At 44.6% G+C, this 17,094-nt stretch overlaps 1 protein-coding gene across 1 annotated transcript in view; it reads left to right on the forward strand.

Moving 5' to 3' along the window:
- The window catches only part of LOC104860462 (lipoxygenase homology domain-containing protein 1), a 77,425-nt gene extending 60,332 nt beyond the window's left edge, over nt 1-17,093 (forward strand). The window contains exons 20-23 of the mRNA XM_033757480.1: nt 5,776-5,946; nt 10,165-10,297; nt 11,416-11,574; nt 16,309-17,093. Coding sequence (XP_033613371.1) covers nt 5,776-5,946; nt 10,165-10,297; nt 11,416-11,574; nt 16,309-16,789 — 944 coding nt within the window. The 3' untranslated portion in view covers nt 16,790-17,093. The remainder of the gene's footprint in view (nt 1-5,775; nt 5,947-10,164; nt 10,298-11,415; nt 11,575-16,308) is intronic.
- Nucleotide 17,094: the final 1 nt, after the last annotated feature.

Below are 17,094 nucleotides of genomic sequence, written 5' to 3' on the forward strand. Positions count from 1 at the left end.
TCTGAAAGCAAGATGCCATTGGTAAGTCTTGAGACTCAACAGAGAAAGGAAGATTTCTGTATCCTCATGGAGCCCACATGGCAAAGATGGTGGGGTAAGAAGGGGAACATAAAAGTCTTGGCACTTCCTCTTTGTAGTGAGTTTTTCTTCCGGGGATGAAGGTTTAAATGTTAATACAAGCCAAGACCACTATACACGTCTTTAAGCTCTCTGTGTACCACAGTCTTTTCATATTTAGTTTAAGACATTTTCAGCTACATTATGCTTCCCTTGCATAGAAATTTATAAAGACAAATATAGTTTGAGAGTCTTCCACAAAAAAGCTGGTAAGTCCTGAGCAAATACAATATAAAGAAGGTTACCAATGTTCAGCTCAAGCACAGCAATCTTCTCTTTCCCTGAATCTTTCTATTTTTTATCGTTGTTTAACAAATAGTTCTCTTTTTCAAAAGTTTAAACATGCACAAAAATAAAGGAAATTGTATAATGAACTTCTCTGTACCCATCACCCAAGTTCAACAATGATCATGATTTGTCATATCAGCTTTAACACATTTTTCTTTTTCTTTCTTGACGTCTTTTTGTGTGCTACAAAATACAAAATTAAATCCTAAACTTGTGTAAATTTCATTCCAAACATTATATATACATATGTATGTATGTGTATATATATATATATTTTTTTTTGAGGCAGGGTCTTGTTAGGTTGCTCAGGCTAGGCTCAAATTTATAATCCTCTTGCTTCAATTTCCCAGAGTACTAGGGTTACAGGCATGTGCTACCATCCCTGGCTATATTTCTCTCTTTAAAATGGATATATTCAGGCAAGGGATTTAGCTCAGTGGTTTTACCACCTATCTTGCAAGCATAAGGGCCTGAGTTTGATCCCCGGTACCAGAAAGAAAGAAAGAGAGAGAGAGAAAGATTCTTACAAAATTAAGCTGCCATTGTCACACGTAACAATGATTTCTTTTCATCATTAAATTTCCAGTTCATAAAATTTTCCAAAATAAATAATATGTAAATTTCCTCAAACTATTTGAAGTACAAGATATATGTGCATTTCCTCCACAGTATATACTGAAGAAATACAGTATGGTAATGTAATATGAAGGAGGCAGAAATCTCACTCTCATTGATGCTAACATCACATAGCACACAGAGAAGCTGCCAGCCTAGTTGCTCCATTGTAAATTTTCTTTGTAACTGTATCTAATGGCTTCATCCAGTGATGATCAATTAGAGTTACAAATGTGATTTCACAATTCTGTTATTTCTTGTCCACTTATTAGCTGGAATTTTTCTTTAAAAAATATCACCCCTAAGGCTATTTGATTACCATGAAATATAATTCATAGAGGAAAATCAAGATAAATGATTAATTCTCCCCCTTAATTTCAATTACCTACATAGTTTTAACAATAGTGAACAAATTATAAACAGAGTGTTTATTTTCTAATTCATCTTCTTCTTGTTTCCTCTAGTTAAATTAAAGCTCTGACATGATGAAGCTTTTTTAAACCATGAAGGGAATTGATATATTTCTGTTTGAATAATGCAAATTCATAGAAATATAAAGGACCCCAGAGATCACCTATTTTAGCCCCTACATAGAACAAGTGAAGAAACTGAGGCATGAGGATATTATATTGTGTTTAGTTCGGTGGATATATCAAAACTAGAACCCAGATCTGCCAGTTCTAGTGTCTCATCCAGATGATGATGCACCCATGAAAGTGTTTTTGGAAAGATAATAGCTACATTCTTTTATTCTTCCATAGGTAGGGCATTGTGATGACTATTTCACTTCAAACCAAGAAGAAATGTGAGTTATCCCGATGTATTGTTTGCTTGCCACAGGTTGTTTTAAAGAAAGGAGTTGCTTGGTGAAGTGAATCTTTCTATTGAAGAATTCTTGATAATTTGCACTGGAATAAAGAACTGACAGTTCTCTTTTGAAAGTAAAAATAATATGTCAATTCTATGTCTATAGAATCCTAAGTCCTTAATCCTGTACTATAATTAAGAGGTATCAGACATGGTTCCTACTCTCTAAAATGTAACTGGAAAAGTCAGGCATCCATTTAAAAATAGTCATAAAAGAATTAGGACACAGTTCTGGTCATAATAGCAAGGATTTCCCAAGATTGCCATGTTCGTGGCCAAGAGATTGGGTGGGCAAAGAATACTGTGGGCCTCACAGAGGAGAGAGAGCCAGGTTGTCCCGAGGATAGGCAGGCATTTGGGGCTGGGCAATAGCTTGGAACCATAATGAGGAGGGAGGAAATGCCAGAGAAATGCCTGATAAATCCATCTCACTGGTATGAGAAATTTATTTTTAAAAGGCCCTAAATACAGAGCACTTTATTCCATCAGATGTGGAAAGCCACTGAGGATCCATGGGCAGCAGGTGGCATACAGAAGTCCCAAGGAACCCAGCTCACTGCCTTACTTCCAGCTCAGGGTCTATCATCTCCTACCTGGGAAGATTGGGGCCCCACCCTGGTTCATGGTTTCTAACCCTTTTTGTGAAAGTAAACTTCAGAATGTTTGGTATAAAATAATTCTACTTGCACAGGCCATTTCTCCTGGATCAGTTTATAAACCCTTCCCCTCCACCCTAAATTTCTACCTCTAGTGCCATTTTTCCCTGTCCTTCCCTATTCAATCCTACTGCAAATCCATGCAGTCAATAAACATTTATTGGATAATATGCCAAGCACCATCCAAAGCACTGGACAGATCTAGCAAGCCTCCTGCTCATAGGACTTACAACCTAGCAGAAAGAAACAGACAACACAATATACGAGGAAATAAAAAACAAAATTATTTCAGATTGTCAAGTAGGTATACAGTGATTGATAGCAAGTAATTGAGCATGAGTAAACTCCTGAAAATAGGGCCATTAATGAGGGCTTCCCCAAAGACAGGACACTTGATCTGACACCTCGGTAATGAGACAGTGTTGGTGTTCAGAGCCTGGGGAACATTGCTCCAGACAGACAGAACAGTAAATGCGAAGTTCCCCAGTTGAGACAGGGCCTCATGCATCAAGGCATAAGAAGAAGTTCAGTGTAGGTGGAACAGAGTCAGTGAAGTTGTGACTGGTCTGGAATGAAATAAGAGGAGCGGAAAGGGATTATATCATGTCAATCCTTGTAGTTGTTGGGGAGCCATTTGTATTTGATTTTGAGAGTGACAGGAAACCACTGGAGGGTTTTATATGGAGAAGTGACAAAATCTGAATAATGATTTTAAAAGACCACTATAATACACACAGAAGAATATTGATTATAATGTGTGTGGGAGGAGCAAAGGTCTGGAGAATAACTAGTTAGCCATCAACAAGGTCAAGGCAAACAATTCGTTATATGTGCATGTACAATGGAACACCAGGTAGCTGTGATAAAAGACAGGCAGAGATCTGTATTCTGATATGGGTTGTGTGTGAGGGAAAAGGCAAGGTGCTAGACCGTGTGAGGGAGGGGTAGAGTGAAACTCTTAAAGAGAAGACTTTACATAAAAATGGGTCCTAAGACTTAGTCTCAGATGCTTTCCTAATTGCCCTTCAAGGGTCAAGCTAGTGCTGGCCACACAGTCAGCCATACTGTACCTGTGTCTCTTTCTGTATTCCTGATGTCTTCACCAGCAAAAATCAGCCACAGGGCATTGGTCCACCAGAGCTGTTTATACCTGCATGCTTGACAGATATTTAGCAGGACAGACTTGTGGTAAGGGCCCTATCAGTCACACCCAAAACAGGGTCAGTGCATCAGCACTAAGCATTAGCAGTAAGCACAAAGCTGAGTATGAAGCTTCTTTCACATAAAAGGAAGTGGGGTTAGCCTGATACTTACCATGGAAGGAATTTCTTTGCTGAATTTTCTAACTTGAAAAGAGAATTGGTATAGAGTGGAACAACGCACACATGGGGTGAGGGATAGAGAATGAGGGATAAAAATCCTCTTCCACTGGGACATCTTCCTGTAGGGTCAACACCAGTAGGGCCAATAGAGTGTCCTCTTTTGTTCTGCCTTCCTCTTTAACTGACTGTTTCTATGTTCCACCCTTGAAACCTTTGAGCAAAAGGCTTCAGTCAGTCTCATCTGCCTCATTTCCAGATGGGATGCACTGAAGCTTACTAAGTACATTCATCGGTTTCAGAATACTCTCAGGAAACATCTCAGAGGCACCCAATTTGCACACTTACAGATGGGACTGGCACAATGTATGTAAAAAAGTAAAAGATATGATGAGTTAAGAAAACAAGTTTGTTGGTTAAATAACTCATCACTGTTTTACTCCACAGAAGTGTTTTCAAGTTTAACTTAACTGTTTTCCACTTTGGTGAAGATGTATGCTTACAAAAAAATAAGAAGCGCTTTTGAAATCCCTCTTAAAATCTGAATGGATGCCAACATGTATCCTCTGCCTGTGAATCTTAACATCTGCCCCCAGGAGTCTGAGTGACTGGAAATATTTGTCCATCTTTGTGTGTCTGTGTTTATAAGACCCCTGAGACCAGAAGCAGGATTATCGACAGTTGTTGATTTTCAACAGTGTCTGGTCTAGAGAATGCTTTTTGGTGGGGACAGTGTGGCTACCCCCACAGATCTAGGTGACATGAAAGGATGACGGATGGGAATAGAACATATGTGGAATTATCTTGCTGATAAATGAACAGTAAATGTCATTGCTGCGATCTGCCAGAGCCCTGTGATTTGCCTCTAATGCGGCCCTTTGGTGAGCAGAGTTCTTTAGGACTTTGAAGCACTGGTGTAATGTCATGCAGCTGTTCCACCAAATGAGTATTGGTTCATTTCTGCTTGCTAGGCCATGGTGGGCAACTTCTTGAGGGAAGCCCTGGTGATTAGAAGAGCAACAGCTTTGTGTTCATGATCAGGCCAAGACTTACCAAATTTAGCAACATATCCTAAAGAAATAGCAGCTTCTGAATCCTTTTGTGACTGAACAGCTCAGACACAGACCCCAAAGTCATAACGTGGTCATTCATTCATCATTCAGTGAGTGAATACTTACCTGAGTTGTACTGCTAGGCATTAAAGAAACAGAAACCAGTATGACTCAGTTCCTGCACTCCGTACCTCTGGTCTCAGAGAGGAGATCCAGGGACACGATGATAACGAAGTCCAGTGTGAGGATGCCTTAGTAAACACCCCAGTGTCGCTTAGTGGTCAGGGTGTGGCTGAGGCACATATGTAGGGCAGTATACATGAATCATGAAGGAAGATATCTGGTGCAGTCTTGGGGTTGCTAGAGGACATTCAAGAAAACTTCCTGGAGGAGTTGATACCTGAATTGATTTCAGAAGGGTAATGGACATGTACTTGGCGAATGAATACTGGCACCAGGAAATAACAGACAACATTTTACAGCTTTAGAAACCCCAACAAGGGCTATATGCTAGGTCAGAGACCTTCACTGTATATCTGATGAATGCTACAAGGCTTCTCCTTGGTAAGATGTCCATATATAATTATAGCAGAATTTCTCATTGCTCTTACATCCCTCGCACAAATTCTCTAGGCACTTATGAACCCCGAGTTAAAGGTTTTGTCAAGAGAATTATATTCTCCAAGCTGGAGGAGTCCTCAGAGACCACCTAAATGGACCAATCCTTCATCAAGTAAACAAAGGCCTAGAAAAGCCAGAGAACTTGTCTGAGGAGGTACAGACCATAGTTTATGCAAAGGGAGGCCCAGAAAAGGGGGGGGGTATCTAAAGCCCCCAGGTCTCATGATATCTTTCCTACAGGGATATTTCCTGGCTGGCACCTGAGCTATGTCGATGTAAAGGACAACTCCCGAGACGAGACCTTCCGCTTCCAGTGTGACCGCTGGCTGTCCAAAAGTGAGGGTGACAGGCAGACAGTTCGTGACATTGCGTGTGCCAACAATGAGATCCGAGAAGAGCTGGAGGAGACCAGTAAGTAGAGACTGTGTGGGCCCAGCTGCCCTGTGATTCCTGGGCTGAGGGTGGGCTGAGGAGGAGGTGGAAAACAGTGTGGCACTGAGAAGACACAGCACAGCTGGAGGGACGTCAGAAGCTCCATGAGGGAGGTACTATGGGGAGGATGCCGTAGTAAACAGCCCAGTATTGCTTAGTGAGTCTGAAACTGTGAAAATACTGATGCCAACTCATGGCCCTGAATAACAGGAACTAATTGGGTAGTAGGAAACACTGGGGACAAGCTCACCCTGACCTGCAGGCTGTGCTGGGCTGTGCAGTTCAGTGTGAAGTCCTCCCTGGTTTATTTTTATTACGTGAACTAAATTCAACTGATGCCTGTGGCAATAGCTGCTGAATCCAGCCTTCCTAGAAACAGAACATAAGAGAAGCAAGCACCTCCATTGATCATTTTCTTTGTCTCTTCTCCATGGGGATATTTAAAGGAAGAGTAATTGATCTTTAAGGTGGATAGCCATCAAGGTCTAGGGAAGTGTGTTCTTAATACACATTCCAGAATGTGGGACTGGCCAACTGGAAGAAGGCTCGCCAAAGGCAGAATCAATGCAAAGAGGGCATTTTTTTTCCAACCTGAATCACTGAAGTGACATTGGGTGAACTGAGAGGTTAGCCCCCCAAATCTCAGTGTCTCAGCACATCAGAATTTCTTCCTCACTCCTAATACATAGTCCAGTATGAGTGTTTAATGGGAGGTCTTCCACAGTGCTATTTAGAGACCAAAGCTCTTTCCATCTAAGTATCTGCTATTTCCAACATGTAGCTTCCACATTTCTTGCAGAAAGGATGAGATCCTGGTGAAGGCCCTCCCCTGCCATCCTAACACAGTACTCATATTCTGTTGATGAGTACTAGTCACGTGGCTCTGCCAGCTACAAAAGCACTTGGGAGCTGTGGTCCCTGGCTGTCAGTCTCTTGTGCAGAACCACCTTGTACCACAGAGGGGAAATGTGCATGGTTGGTGAAAGCAACTCCCTGTCTCTGCAGATCATCCAAACTGCCCAATGATGAAAGTAGCTGTCTCGAGAGGTTAGCATGCCCCGAGTCCCTAGGGCCATTCAAATCAATGCTGACCACACATTTGTCAAATTTTCTGTAGGAGAATTCCTGCCCTAAATCAGAGGGAGGGCCCCCAGCTCTGTCATTGTACTTCCTAAGGAGTCACTGGATACTCAGTTTTGTTGTGAATGTGTTCAGTGCTGTACACTACTTTGTGACCTCTAGTGTGTTTGTACTGGCCTTCACACATGTGTTAGCCTCTGTATTACCTAAAATCCCCCACAGTTCCAGAACAGTCTCGCTTATGTGTGTTGCCTTCTGCAGTGCTGTTAGATTTGGGGCTTAATAAATGCTCAGTGAGTTGATGCCCAGTGAACAGAAGAAGACGTGGTCCTTTTCCTTAGAGCCTCACAATGCAGTGAGAGGGACAATCTTACACCCCTCATACAACAGCCAGGATGAGCAATAGAGGCTCCTCAGACCATTGGTGTTACAGGGGGGAAAGATTTGCAAGGCTTGGAGCAAAATTGCTGAGTCACCTTCTCAGATTTCCAAACAGCCAAATAGCTGCTGCGACCCTTGGGATTTTGATTGGCAGGGAGGTTGCAGAGGGAAGTGTTAGTTCTAGAAGGATGTGTGGATTTAATAGATGGGAGGGCAGGAGCATCAATCAGAAGAGGGCCTGGATGGGTGTGTCATTGCCTCAAGCCTGCAGGGGGCAGCACAGCACATTCCCGGCTGCCCTTGGGGACAAGCAGCCGCACCTGCATTCTCTAGAGGCTTACCCTGGGGAGGGTCACCGCCTCAGCTTGTGCCAAACATCCCAAACCACGGCCACTTTTATTTAATTAACCATGTGACAAATCCTTATTAAACACCCAGAAGCCACGCCCTATTCTAATTTCGGAGAACAAGTGTGAATAAAACAAAGACCCTACCATTGAGGCACTTGTCATTTTCACTGACCCCATGCTTTTAGGTTCCTAAGCATCTTCTGTCTGTTTTCTCCCAGCAACCTGTACTCCAAGTTGAGACTCAGAACTTCCATATTTTTATCAAGCCAGTGATGACATGAGAAAGAGGGAAAGGTGAAAAACACACTGATTAAATCTTCCTCAGTAACGACCTTTGATATAACTAGCAACCTTTGCTTCTGACCTACCTACGTGTCCTCACTTACAAGCCCCACTCTTAGAATCATCAGAAAACCATTTGCTGGAGTGCATGTGCCCCCACCTGCATCGTCTCACGCATCTCCTACTTGAGTTCATTGTGACCAGCAGGCGTTTCCTAGTGCTTCCTGCTTCCCCTCCTAGATGCTGACAAATCATTTCCCTCGCAAAACTAAGGGTCCACCTAGAAGTTACCAAGGTCTGTTTGCAGAGCGTACCTTAACTTCCACTGGGAAAACCGAATGGCAGCGGGACAGCCCTGTCACTGTGCTGACTTCAGTCCTCGGACTAAAGGGCCCTTTCCTGCTGCAGGATTGTGTGGATCTCTTTCTCTCTCCTTGGCTACCTGCCTCTTTGCCTGGTGCGTTCTGTTTCAGAGAACGTAGATTCTGCTTGAGAGAAGTCACAAGGGCAAAGGGGTCGCTGAAGGGTCAGTACTAACATGGGCTGCACCAGACACTGAGCTGCAGGCTTAGCATCCCTCCCCTCTATTGTCCTAGTCCTGTCTCTGAGACAAAAGAAGGACATAGGCTGATTTCTATGGATCCAGAATCCCAAACTCTCAAGGATTCATAGTCTTCACCAAGAACTATAAGTAAGGGTCTACTCCACACAAGTATTTGTTTTGTTCTCCTTTGTATAAGCTCCATTCCTGGCCTGGCCCCAGGGGAGAGGTGCTTATTACCACATCACACCACCTCGGAATCTCTGCTCGTATTCTTCCCTCTGCCTGACACATACTCCCATCTTCTGCTAACTGTAATCTTGGCTCTTCTTCAAGGCCGTGCTCACGTGCCCCCACCTTCCTGAGGCTTCCTGTGATTAGCCCAGACATTCATTCCTTCACTTAAGAAATATTTGAGGCCTAAGACATGACAGGGGCTGTTCTGGGCACTTGGGAATCTATCAGTGAGCAAAAGGATGACTCCAGCCTTCATGGAGTTTACATTCAAGTATCAGCAATAAACAAAAATGTAACAAAACAGTACGTAATAAGTAATATTCTTTATTAATACTCAATGAAATGATGAACAAAAACAACGTAGAATGTCACAAGTTGATAAGCACAAGAGCACATAAGAGATAAGGCAGACCAGGGGGGATCAGATTGCAATTTCAACCATGGTGGTCAGGGAAGACCTCTCTGAGAAGTTGGCACCAGGTAAGGAGGAGAGGATAGAGTGAGCCAAGCCACTGGGGAAGCCTGTGATGCAGAAGGAAGGAGCACGGTGATCTAAGGCAGAAGTGAAGAGGGAGGCAAGAGTCTGGAGAGGATGAGAGAAAGTACTAGTTGATGAAATGCGAGAAGTCAGGGGAGCCAGTTTCCTCGAACTCCATAGCGATTCACCCTTTGTTGCTAGGTTATCATGCTGTGTTTTAGGGTAAGTCAGTGTTTACACCTGGGACTACAGAGTGAGTTCCAGTGTCACCAGAGTAGGGTCCTTTCCTTGCACTGGGTACCTGTGGACAAGGGCTAGATGAATGAGTGTCTGTGTAGACGTGCTGAGCGGAGCAGCAGGGCAGGGAGGTTGCTATGAGGCATACAGGATGTGGCTGCGTGCTGGAGTGAATTCAAGGGTCTCCTGGGATCCTTTACCTTCCGTGACTTTACCCAGTGCTTCCCGAGGCTAAGCCCCACCTCTCCATTTCTCCCTTCTCTTCTCAGCGTATGATCTCCAGGTTGCATCTTTGGTGATTTGACCACTTCCAAGAGCCAGGCCCTGGTACCGCTCAAGAACTCGTCCCCACTTACTGCTTCATTCCCAGCAGCTCCCAAATTCACCAGCAAAAAAGATTGCTACTATAAATAAAATAGGAAGGGTCCCTCTAGCTCCAGAACTGTGCAGTTCTACTCATAGCTCCTGATTGTAGCCACTCTGATCTGCCTCTCCATTCCCTGGTCATGGCCCAGAGTCAGACAAAAGGCCCTGAGAGAGTGGCTGTTGTGCTCACAGAGGTGGGCAGCTGCTTCGCCCATGCTGACCCTCTCCTTCTTTCTCTTTTACAGCCTACGAGATTGTCATAGAAACAGGCAACGGGGGCGAAACCAGGGAAAACGTCTGGCTCATCCTGGAGGGCAGAAAGAACCGATCCAAAGAGTTTCTCGTGGAAAATTCTTCCAGACAGCGAGCCTTTAGAAAGTAGGAAGAGGGGTGCCCATAAGGGATGGGTATGGGGTGGGTAAGAAAGGGACTCCAAGTGTCTCCCTCCTCGGGGGAGCCATAGGGCTACAAATGGTCCTAATCAGCAAGTATTTATTGAGCACCTACTGTCCGTCTGTGCCAGTCCTGTGCTACCCACTGTAAACACCTCCTTCCACCACAGGCACCCTCAAACCCACTTCATCTGCTACTTCTAGAACTGCTTGTTTAGTTTCCACTTCCCCCTCAACTCCACTCTTCCTTTGTCTCAGTCCATTTAGGCTCTATAACAGAATGCCTCTATTAAGTAGCTTAAAAGCAATAGTGACTCTTCTCACAGTTCTGGAGGCTGGAAGACAGAGGTACCAGCAGAGTGGAAGTCCAGTGGGGACCCACCTCCGAGTTCACAGAGCCACCCTCACTGGGTTCTCATATGACAGAGGGATGAGGGAGCGCTCGGGTTGCTTTTTTAGGGACACTGATCCAATTGGTGAGGGCCCCACCCTCCTCACCTGATTGTTTTCCAAGGCTCTCACTCAAATGCCATCACTGTGGTGATTAGGTTTCAACAGATGAATTTTGAAGGAACATAGGCATTCGGTTTACAGTAACATTTTATTCAAATTTCCTTTCCACCAGGACAAAGTCTGAGTTCCTTACACGTACACTTTCAGACCGCCAGATTGTCCACATGCCCACCTCCTCAACATCATTTCTCCCACTCAACCCAAATTCTGCCCAAGCCAGCTGTGCCTCCACACCCCACTATTCCCATCTATGCCTTTGATAATACAGGTCCACATCAGAGGACACTTCCTTTTTCCCCTGCCTTCTTCTTCTGGTCCCGCCACCATCCTCAGCTCTATACCCGTTGTGTCATCCTCCTCCCTACTCCATCCTGCTTAACAATAGCTCATTGGAGCTGGAACCAGGCAACTGGTTCAACTTTTTCATTTTGAGTATCTTGTTCCAAAATTAGGCTGCATCCCTCAAGGAATGCAGGACTGACATCAGGCCTTGCCCACCATCCTACCTTGGAATGCAGTAAGCACTCAATAAATACTTACATTCTTCAGTGGGCATGGACAGTTCATTGTACACATCTTTGTCTATTGCAGAGGGACTATAGACACATTTGAGTTTGACAGCATCTACTTAGGGGACATTGCCACTATCTGTGTGGGACACCTGGCCAGGGAGGACCAGTTCATCCCCAAGAGAGAGCTGGTCTGGCACGTCAAGACCATCACCATCACCGAGATGAAGTACAATAATGTGTAAGTATGGTGTGGGGCAGAGATGGAGGCTGAAGAGGCCGGAGGCCTATAAGACAACAGGAAAAGAGGCAGCTGCCCTGTTCTGTAGCTATTTGCACTATGAATCTACTGCCAGAGGAAGGAGATTAGACTAGGTGACCTTATGTATGTCCAGCCTTTGAATCCAGGGAGGCTACCATGGAAGAATGCTGAGAAAATCACATGGTGCCAGACAGCAGAGCTTCACCCTGCCTTCCCCTTCCCTCCCTCTGTAATGGCACAGAAATACAGCTTTAAGGCCTGCTGCTCAGGTGGTCACAGTGAGAGCCTCTCGGTAGATAACGAGAGACCAGAGACAAGAGGAGCCACCTAAAGGCACAGCATGGATCCCCATGAGAGACTCTGTATTTCTCCCATCAGGGCCTTCTGGAGACTTGAACATTTCTGGAGGATTGGGAGACTTAGTTACCCAGGCAACCTAAGCACAGCTGGCAAGTTGTCTAATTAAAACCATTTGATAACCATGCTGGAAGCCACAAAGGGCCCAGAGGCGCTGGGAGGTCAGGAAGACTCAGGGAAACAACCAGCAAGGATGGGGAGAGAAAGCCAAGGCCAAGGCTTGCCTGGGAGGAGTGAGCAATTTCTGAGGGTGCAGCCCACAAGGCCAGCCTGCCTCTGCTTGCTGGGGCGTCCTGCCCAGGACCACTTCTGACTCCTTTCCCACCATGTCCCCTCCCAGGGCTGGCCCTACCCATTCACACACTGGAACCTCTCCTAACCCCTGCACCTAGGTACAGACCTCAGGTTTCAGGCCAGTTCCTTCTCTTAGGCTCTGACCTCAAAAGCTCAAGTATCTCAAATCAATGGCTGCCCATGCTCAACCTGTGACCTGCAGGCTTCCTGCATTTGGCTCTTCTCCTGGACCAAGCTAACCCCTCTGGAACTGGACAGGAAAAGGCTCTGATCTTTGCCCTTCTGTCTGAGTCATGTTAGGCTGCCATTGTAAAACAACATAGACTGAAAAGCTTAAACAATACACAGTGACAGAGGCTGGAAGTCCAAGGTTAGTGTGCCAGCATGGTGAGTCTCTGGTGAGGGCACTCTCAGGATTACAGAGAGACAGCTTCGCATGTTTCCACATCACAGACAGCAAGCTTTGGTGCCTCTTCTTCCCTCTTAGAGTGCTAATCCCATCATGAGGGTCTTCCCCTCATGACCTTATTTAACCCTAATTATATCTGAAAGGGTCTCTCTCTAAATATCACATTGGGAGTTGGGGGTTCAACATATGAATGTGAAGGGGGATATAGTTCAGTCCCCATAGCAACTTCTCTCCTGGCCTGCAGCATTTATTGCTCTTTTAAGGAAAACGCAGCCTGCATACTGTAAGTCCTATAGGAGATGCTGGTTATGCCTGTAGGGTTGAGAGCTGAGAGACCAGCCCCAAGAGTCAATGGCTCACCCAGAGAGTTAGAGCACATCAGAGGCCCTTGGCCTGCCGGTGTCACCTCCTTACCAAGGGGAGCATGGCTAGTGATGCTGCACCTTTAAAACCCCAGAATAAGCAAATAAAATAGCAACATAAGATAGTCATCACTCAAAGTACCTTTAAACCCACTATACAGATAAATATACAGATATAGGTAGAGACAGAGAGATATCGTAGCATCTTCTGGTGCCTTCAGCCTTGGGAAGAGGGGGGAAGTGAAGCCCAGCCCTGATCTCCCTGGGTCAAGTTGTGAGATTTTTGTATCCAGTAGAAAGAAGCAGCCTCTCCCAAGTGCAGTATCTTTTCCTGCCTGTTGTCTATCTGTAGCTGAGGCTGGAGCTGGGGGAAGAGATGTCTGTGGGGAGGGGTTTTTCCTGAAGTGAAGCAGGAGTCCAGGTCCCTGGATGCTGAAGTTGTCATCAGATAGCTGTGCAACCTCAAGCAATTGACTGTCACCTCTTTGGACCTCATTCTGCTTGTTGCCCCTTTGAGTCTGGCCAGAGGGGAAAGACAGCCAGAATGCCAACTTGGGGTGTTCTCAGAAGTCTCAGCCCACCCTTGCCTGCACAGGTCTTCAGTCTGTGGTTCCTGAGAATGAGAATCTCTCTCCAGAAATATCACCTTCATCCAGCTGAGCAACTTTGATGGTAGATTTAATCATTGCAGCTATTTATGTGGCAGTGTTCTAGGGCCCACTTCGCGTCTACATTATAAATACCTCCCAGTACAGTGCATGTGTCACAGTTCTTTCCCAGCTATCACCATATCCATGTTTGAACTTCCGTGAATTACAGATGAATTTAATCACAATTTCTTGTAAGCACAATAGCCTCAAATTTCTGTCTTCTAAGCTTTCCCCGTTCTGACCCTCATTTTGCAGTGTTCGTTTTATCTTTCTCTCCAGTTCTCATTCGTCACTATTGTATTCAGCATTTTGGTGGAAGAGCACATAGAGAGGCTTTTATTTATTTATTATTTATTTATTTGGTACCAGGGATCAAACTTTGGTACCTTGTGCTTGCGAGGCAGGTGGCAGAACCACTGAGCTAAATCCCCAGCCCTTTTTATTTATTTTTAAAACCAAAAACATCTTTCTGGTTTTATCCCAATAGCATATCTAATTTGTAATCCTTATAAAAGTTCTAGTCATACAGAAAAGTAGGTAAAAAAAAGTAAAATTTCCCTAAGGCCCTACCTACCAGAGTTGGCCACCGTGAGCATTGACTTCTTTTTCTCTGGAATTTTTTTAATATTTCACATATACAATGTTCACAGAAGTGTGATTACATTATATATGTTTTTTAATTGACCATTTCTTTTTATTCTTCTTTTGCTTTTGCCTTTAGTCTTACTGGCTAACCTACCCTCATCCCCAACTAGACCCACAACTCCACCAAAACCTTGAGTCTCACATTTTTGCAATCTAATTATGTCTATTAGAAAACATTTCCTTATATCCACACCGGGGAATATTCTTTTAACCATTCAAAATGCTGAATAAAATATGTACCAGATGACTTGGAGCAATTCCCAGGAAGTATTGTTGAGTGAGGAAAGCAGGATACAGGAAAACTTGTCTTATATGATGCTGTTTAGTAGAGAGAATACTGACATCCCCATATGTCCATGTGCATGTGGGTCCAGAAAGGATTGGATGGAACGGAAGGGACTTTGGCAATCTGCACCCTCAACTATCACACAGGTTATCTGAGGTAAAGGTGGGGTGCCAAAGTAGAAAGGAGAAGAAAGAAGGAGACAGAGCTAAGCAAAAAAGAAAAGAAAAAGTGCATTTGAAGAAATGCGTACATGATCACATGACTTATGCATTTACATAAAGCTATGTATATTGGTGGGCACATGCATAAAGAAATACATTTTTAAAATTTGTATAACAAAGAATGCAAGCTATTACCCTCCAAGAAAGTCTGGTATGTGATAAAAGTCCAAATGCATCAAATGGGCAAGAGAGCTCTCAAAACAGACTAAGGATTTCCTGTGAAGCACCTTCAAATGCCTTGATCTTCAGAGGCAGACAGACTCCTGGGTCTGGGTCATCCCAAGAGGTGACTTTTCTCCTGTAAGTCTTAGTTTCTGCTTCCATGAAATGGGAGGAAGATGGCAGGGCCGTTGTGGGAGTTCAGGAGGTCCAAGAATGCAAAGCCCCAGCCTTTGGTGAGAAACCAAAAATTTTTTGCTGTTTTTTTCAACTAGGGCTGGGTGTGTAGCTCAGTAGTAGAGCGTGTGCTTAAGTATAGGTGAGGCCCAGGTTCAACCCCTTCACCAAAGGAGAAAATAAATCATCTAAAATAGAATTTGATTTTTCAGTTTGGCACACCTTTGCATTGCTACACTGCTGAAGTCATTAGCCAGTAGTAGGACTGCTTATTTTCTTTCTTGCTTTGTTTTTGTTTAACTTTATTTTTTCTCTCTGTACATATTTGTCATACATATTGATCACATTCATCAGACGGAATTTGTACCTGTACATAATATATCTTGATTCCCATTCCCCTGCCCTTCTTTCAATACTTCTTCTCCTCCCCATTTACAAAAGCTTTGTCTCCATTTTGTCCTTCTAGCCTTTTTTGTCCTTTTCTCTTCCTTCCCTTTCCCCTTCCCCCTCCCTTGTTCCCCTTCCCATTTGAATATTTTCTATTTCCCAGTATCTATCCTCCATTATGCTCCTTAATTACCCTTTGGGTTTCTCACATAAGAGAAACGATGCAATATTTAAACTTGTGTGTCCAATTTATTTCACTTAAGATTATGGCATTAAGGTAAGATTGCTATTTTCAAAGCTGCTCATATATTAGCAGCTTGATGTGGGAAGAAAACTTAGCAATTGTTCCTTGTAAACCTAGGAAGCATGAAGTGGGGAGACAGTTAGGGTGCCCTGAGTATTCTCCAGGTAGACGATGATGATGACTGGGACCAGAGCAGGGTAGGCAATGAGATCCTGGGTGGTTTTTCACATGGACCAATTCTGGTCCATGTTGAAGATGGGGGTCAACAGGCTTTCCTTACAGATTGGATATAATGTGTGAATGACAAGAGTAGAGAAATGAAGGAACAGGAGGGATGAGTTGTCACTCCACTGTAAATTTTAAGATCCACCCTAGATTCACATTTTAAGGCCAATAGTTCCAGCTTCAATATACTGGGCTAGAATCCTGGGAAAGAAGCACTTATGGATGACCAGGCTCTGTGGAGGATGTGACCCCGGTTGACGTCTCCTGAGAGCACCCTTCTCTCTCACCCTCTGCCAGGTACTTCTTTAACTGCGACTGCCTCATCCCCCTCAAGAGGAAGAGGAAGTACTTCAAAGTGTTTGAGGTTACCAAGACAACAGAGAGCTTCACCAGCAAGATCCAGAGCCTGGTGCCCGTCAAGTATGAGGTCATTGTGACGACGGGCTATGAGCCAGGGGCGGGCACCGATGCCAATGTCTTTGTGACCATCTTTGGGACCAATGGGGACACAGGCAAGCGGGAGTTGAAGCAGAAAACGTGCAACCTCTTTGAGCGAGGCAGCACTGATCGCTTCTTCCTGGAAACACTGGAGCTAGGTGAGCTGCGCAAAGTGCGGCTGGAACATGATGGCAGTGGCTATTACTCAGGCTGGCTGGTGGACAAGGTAGAGGTCACCAACACCAGCACTGGGGTGGCCACTATCTTCAGCTGTGGCAGGTGGCTGGACAAGTCCAGGGGGGATGGGCTTACCTGGAGAGACCTCTTCCCTTCTGTGTGAGAGGCAGGGGCTTGACCACACCTTCCTGCCTGCACCTTGGTGTTCAGCATCCCATTCCTGAGACTTCCACGGGAAAGGATCAGGGGTCAGAAGTCTGCGGAGAACCTCATGACCCTTCAGGGGCAAGCAACTACTTGTGTGAGAGATTATCTGTGGTGTTCTGCTCCCAATTGATTGAACATACAGGAATCATAACCAGCATGTGTCATAATCTGTGATTGCTCAAAAATATCTTGTTGCATTTCCTTTTCCTATGATAGCAGTGATGACCAGGTTGGGATTTGCTGCAGGGTGTGGATGGAAAA

The sequence above is a fragment of the Fukomys damarensis genome, unplaced genomic scaffold, assembly GCF_012274545.1.
Source record: "Fukomys damarensis isolate Sample0158 unplaced genomic scaffold, DMR_v1.0_HiC HiC_scaffold_30, whole genome shotgun sequence".
Classification (NCBI taxonomy): Eukaryota; Metazoa; Chordata; class Mammalia; order Rodentia; family Bathyergidae; genus Fukomys; species Fukomys damarensis.